We start from the raw sequence: 6000 nt of genomic DNA on the forward strand, positions 1-6000 counted from the left end.
TTCCATTCGCAACTCTTCAGACAATGAAACAGTCCATGCCCGCATGTAGCAAGACCTGGACAACTTTCAGGCTTGGGCTGATATGTGGCAAGTAAGATTTGCGTGTCAGGCAATGACCATCTCCAACAAGAAAGAGTTTAGCCACCCCCCCACCCCCCTCCCCCTTGACATTCAGTAGCATTACCATCACCGAATCCCACACCATCAACATCCTGGGGGTCACCATTGACCAGAAACTTAATTGGACCAGCCACATAAATATTGTGACTACAAGAGTGGGTCAGAAGCTGGGTATTCTGTGGCAAGTGCCTCACCTCCAAAACTTTTCCATCATCTACAAAGCACAGTCAGGAATGTGATGGAATACTCTCCACTTGCCTGGTTGAGTGCAGCTCCAACAACACTCAAGAAGCTCAACACCATCCAGAACAAAGCAGCCCACTTGATCGCCACCCAATCCACCATCTTAAACATTCACCCCTTCCATCACCAGTGCACCGTGGCTGCAGTGTGGCTTCTTCGACAGCACCTCCCAAACCTGCAACCTCTACCACATATACAGAAGGACAAAGGCAGCGGGTGCCTGGGAACACCATCACCTCCCAGTTCCCCTCCAAGTCACACACTATCCTGACTTGGAAATATATATCACTGTTCCTTCATCGTCACTGGATTAAAATCCTGGAACTCCCTCCCCAACAATACTATGCGAGTACCTTCACCACACGGACTGCAGCAGTTTAAGAAGGTGGCTCACCACCACCATCTCAAAGGCAATTAGGGATGGTGCAATAAATACTGCTATTGCTGGCGATGCCCACATCTCATGAACGAATTAAAAAAAACATCAACCTTCTGAGTCAGAGGTAAAAGTGCAGTCACTGAACCATTCCAGCACCTAAAAATTGCACTTCTAGTTTATAAAGCAGATTTTTGATCTCCAGTTTACATTTTAGAAATTTCCGAACGCCTCACAAAAAAGTGGACTGTCCAGTCCAAACTGAATGGGTGGTAACTAGACCCTGCACCACTACAACCTGATTCCATTTCCACACCAGTGCTTAATATATGGACAGACTTGCTAACAGGAATCTCATCCTGTGCTCAAATTATATTTGACCTAATGTTCCCATTCTAGCTTCTGTTTATTCTGTTTGAAAAAAAAAACTGGAACTTTGCCTCACCTGTTGCCCCCGGATACAGCTGACAAGCTGAAGGATCTTTTCGGTTTGTTCACAACAGGCTGACAAACTTCAACTCTTTTAACTGCCGAAGCTCTGAAATAACATGCTCTCCCACAAAGAAATCCGCACAGGGATTGTAACTTGAAGATACCGCGAACCATCATATTGATGCTTGCTGCTGCTGTACTTGACTGGCTATTGTTCCTTTCGCTTGTGACTTGCTGCTACTTGTGCAAATAGGCTTATATAATAACGCTGAAAAAGGGGGTTGGGCCAGTTGGATTTGCCCCAAGGTTAGAAAATGTTGCAATTGTAATAGTTTTGTTCTTCTCTTTATCACACTGTCATGCTGTGCTGCTGCCAAAGTCAGAGAAGTAAAAAGAAAAAAATTCTGAATGCTGTAAATCAGAAATAAAAACAGAAAATGCTGGAAATGCCCACCAGATTTGTCAACAGTTGAAAAGAAAAAAAGTCACATTAATGCTTCAAGTAGAGATCCTTTATCTGAAAATTTCTGAGTTCTGATTAGGGATCTGCATTCAAAACATTAATACAGTACATCACTTTTCTTTCAGATTCAGACCAGTCTGTATGTCCAACATTATCAATTTTGATTTTAGCTAAATAAAAGGTGTGTGAGGATTTAAATGTTATTATACAAAAGGTAAGGCTTTACATGGACTTTTCCAACTGTCATTGACTCCACTCGTTAAAAAAACCTCCGTTTAAGTAGTAATTAAACAAGCGCTCAGCATTTCAGCCCAGAGTCAAAACCTTCAAAATGTTCACGGTCAATTTTCCAGACAACACAAGGCATCAGGCCAAATGCCAGCTCCTCCTGTCAACTGGGCTGTGGGGAAAACTGAAAACCTGAGGGAAGATGAAGGTTTGTTTAGACATAGGGCAGTTTCACTTCAGTTTTAAAAGAGAAAATGCTGAAAATATGCAGCAGCTGTCAGCCTCATAAAAGAGGGGCATTTGTTTAAAGCGCACAACTAAAATAGTTGAACCAGTAATGTGTAGTGTGATTGTTAAACCTTTGCTAATAAACCAACTGGTTCTTAATTAAAAAAAAGATAGGCTAACATTTCACTCAAGGACCTTTTGTCAGAACACCTTTAGGTTCCATCTGAAATGTCACTCGGCAAGTGCTGATTAATGGCTATGCTGTGTACTTTACTGTCATTATGCCAGATTTACAGCAATTTACTTTTTTTTAATCTCTTCAGTTTTGTTCCACATCCCATCCAAATGGTGGGTAGTAAGGGCATGTAGAAGAAACAAGGATAATACAGATCCTGGTGTCTGGATACACAAGAGTGGCTTCAAAAGTTAAAACTGGGTTCATGTTTCTAAAAAATAATTGTTACGTTCCCCTGTGGAGCAAGTCAGAAATTTAAATGTCAGTTTCTACTTAAAATGGGCATCAGCTTTTTTAAGGTGAGTTATCCTATTCATCAAACCACTTGTGAGGAATTCCTGTGACCGCCAATAATCACGTTTGAAAAAAACAGTCGGTACAACCTTCCCTAGTCATTAACTGGTGGCTCCTTAAAGGGATGAGGAAGCACTTCCCTCGGAGGTCACAGTCAGTGCAACGTTTACACATAGCATGGAGCATGAGCCTCTGAGCTTGCAACGGCAGACACACATAACAGTACAGTTTGATAACAAGTGAATTTGAAAACTTTAATGGGTGCATTACTATGCCGCCAGCATCATATTCCACACACTCTAGCAAGGCATCGTGAAGAGAAAAGGGCTGTTGGCCATGTCAGCGGGTGAAGGAGGAGAGCCCCTCGACGTCAGAGCAAGAGGCCTTTCCCCCCACGGCTCTACCGGCAGAAACGCTCATACCTGGATCTGTCTGAGGATCAGCGTGTCAGAAGGCTGCGCTTCCGAAAGGAGGTCATTACAGAGATATGCCACCTCCTACAGGCAGACCTGCAGCCTCACATCATCACCAGGCTGCGCTGCCTATCACAGCGAAGGTCACTGTGGCGCTGACCTTCTATGCCTCCGGCTCCTTCCAGGCTGCATCAGGGGACATATGCAGCATCTCACAATTCGCAGCACATCGCTGCAAATATGACGTCACACAGGCTCTTTACATCCATTGAATGGACTTCAATGGCCCAGAAATCCTGGTCTCCCCGGGTCTGCATGGAGTGTACGGACCCAGGCAGATATTGCAAAAGCCGATTTTCAGCACACAATGCGCATGCGCCAAAAACCAGCTTTTCCAATTTGTTAAGCACCAGCTTGACAGATCCTCCACATCTCGGCACACGCCATCACCTCTGGGACCCCACTGTCGCTCATTGAGCCTACTCTCCAGTTTAGCCAGGCAGGGATGGGCTCAGTGGGCTGGGAGGCATAGGCAATGCTTGAGGCGGCCTCGGCCACACTCACAGCAAGTGCATCCACGCTCTGCGGCACCCATAAGCTCACTGTGCATTTGCATGGACTCCCTGGACATAGCCTCCAAATCCAGGTCCTCATCTGCCTGTCTCTGAGGTGGAGGGGGGCAGAAGGAGGGGGTATCATTCGATTGGAGGTACATGTTGCAAAGCATGTGAGCTCAAGGGTAAGGGGTCTCACAGAAAACGCTCACCTCATTCACAAACCGTCAATGTCACGCGGGACTCTGCCTCACCGGCCGCTAACGCCCCACGAGAGCGGACACTCGCTCCTCCACATCGGTGAGGTCCTGGAGGTCAGATTCCCCTCCTGCTGTCCGCTGCTGCTCTCGCCCATTGTGGGAGAGTTTGGCCTGCAAGTTGTCAGTGCGTCTGTAGCTACTCATATGCCACATGTATCTGCAGTAAGTGACTTGCTACTAATGTCCTGAGGAATGCGTCTCTGCATCTCAGACTGCGTGGCAGCGCACAGTGGATGTGTCAACAGTCGGATTTGGCGACAAAGAGCAAGGAGTAAGTATGAGGCTGAAGGCCTGTGATCGCTTATGATGAGTTAAAAGGTATTGGTGGGTGTCCTCAGGCTGAGTCGGGAGCTGGAAGGTGAGAGATGTTTGGTTAGGCGGGGCGTGTCTTGCGAGGCGATGGAGAGCTTTTACGGTGTCTCCAGCAACGAGGAGCATGGCCTGGTACACATAGAGAAGGGATGGGCACTGGAAAGCCTTTACATTGTGTAAGACAGTGAAGCTCACATGAATACACTGTACAGGGTATTGGTGAGGTTGCACCTGGAGTACTGCGTGCAGTTTTGGTCACGTTACTTCAGGAAGGATATACTAGCTTTGGAGGGGGTAAAGAGACGATTCACTAGGCTGATTCCGGAGATGAGGGGGTTACCTTATGATGATAGATTGAGCAGACTGGGTCTTTACTCGTTGGAGTTCAGAAGGATGAGGGGTGATCTTATAGAAACATTTAAAATCATGAAAGGGATAGACAAGATAGAGGCAGAGAGGTTGTTTCCACTGGTCGGGGAGACTAGAACTAGGGGGCACAGCCTCAAAATACGGGGGAGCCAATTTAAAACCGAATTGAGAAGGAATTTCTTCTCCCAGAGGGTTGTGAATCTGTGGAATTCTCTGCCAAGGAAGCAGTTGAGGCTAGCTCATTGAATGTATTCAAGTCACAGATAGATAGATTTTTAACCAATAAGGGAATTAAGGGTTACGGGGAGAGGGCGGGTAAGTGGAGCTGAGTCCACGGCCAGATCAGCCATGATCTTGTTGAATGGCGGAGCAGGCCCGAGGGGCTAGATGGCCTACTCCTGTTCCTAATTCTTATGTTCTTATGTTCTTATGTTAAGGTGAATGGAAAAGGTACTCACCCTGACGGCCCTAGTGAGGTCGTTGAACTTTTTGTGACATCGTTGTTCTGGTCACCGTGTCGTAGGCAGAGACTTGCTGTGTCACCTCCCTCCACAGCCACCTGAAGACCCTTGGCGGTGGCCTTCGTCCCCCTCCAGGCTGTAACACTTTGCTGCGCCTCGCCACAGCCTCAAGCAAGGCCTCAAAGGCCATGGCCGAGAAGCGGTGAACTCCCTCCATTTTCCCACTCTCAAGACACTGAGGAGGCGGAGCTGTGCATACTTACCTTGCTGCGTCTTTAAGACGGCTTTTCCCGGGATGCGAATCGGACTTCGGAGCGTGCGCAATGGTTGACAAAATTTAACGGCAGGAGTTTTGTTAGCGGCCCCCCAGGTTAGGTGTGTAACGGCTGATTTAGCCCCCCCCCCCCCCCCCCTTCAGCTCTCGGTTCCATTCCAGCAAATTTCTCTGCAGGAGCGCAAACATTTTCAAGGCGCTAAACTTACCGCTCCGCCTGGATGAAATTTGGTGCCGCCTCAAAAAGGGTGGCACTGAATTTCCGCCCCAAGGACTCCTGCAGGTCTGTGAGTACACCAGCCAAATGTACGTTCTTCATGTGTGAGTTTAGGCAGGAGATATTGGCCAGCTATTTGACAACAAAGGGCATTCCAACTAAATCCAACGTCCACACATATGCACTTTAAAGTAGGAATCATTGAAAAACCTTCAGGAGGAAGGGAACTCTAGCTTATTTTCCCCACCTTCTTAACATAGGGGTGTCATTTCTCTCATCATAATCAGTCTCATTGCTTCTCAGAAGGTGATGGCCCTGAAATTCCGTTTTGCCCTTCCCGCGGGTATTTTAGAGAAAAAATACACACCTAACTTAAGCTGCTGCCCACGTTCGACTTTCCGATGCTGTGGCCTGAGCTGACTGCCAGTCACAGCGCATGCACGTCGGGACATGCGCAGGCCTGGAGCTGGAGTCACATGGCTCTGGGCAGCCAATCAGGTAAAATATCTTCGTAATAGGAG

The 6000-nt window shown here is 47.2% G+C and overlaps 1 protein-coding gene across 2 annotated transcripts in view; it reads right to left on the bottom strand.

The window, feature by feature from the left end:
* The window catches only part of fdx1b (ferredoxin 1b), a 39271-nt gene extending 37877 nt beyond the window's left edge, over nucleotides 1-1394 (bottom strand). For both annotated transcript variants that reach the window (XM_070882686.1, XM_070882685.1), the window contains exon 1: nucleotides 1185-1394. In XM_070882686.1, coding sequence (XP_070738787.1) covers nucleotides 1185-1348 — 164 coding nt within the window. In that variant the 5' untranslated portion in view covers nucleotides 1349-1394. The remainder of the gene's footprint in view (nucleotides 1-1184) is intronic.
* Nucleotides 1395-6000: the final 4606 nt, after the last annotated feature.

Source organism: Pristiophorus japonicus, chromosome 6 (genome assembly GCF_044704955.1).
Source record: "Pristiophorus japonicus isolate sPriJap1 chromosome 6, sPriJap1.hap1, whole genome shotgun sequence".
Lineage (NCBI taxonomy): Eukaryota > Metazoa > Chordata > Chondrichthyes > Pristiophoridae > Pristiophorus > Pristiophorus japonicus.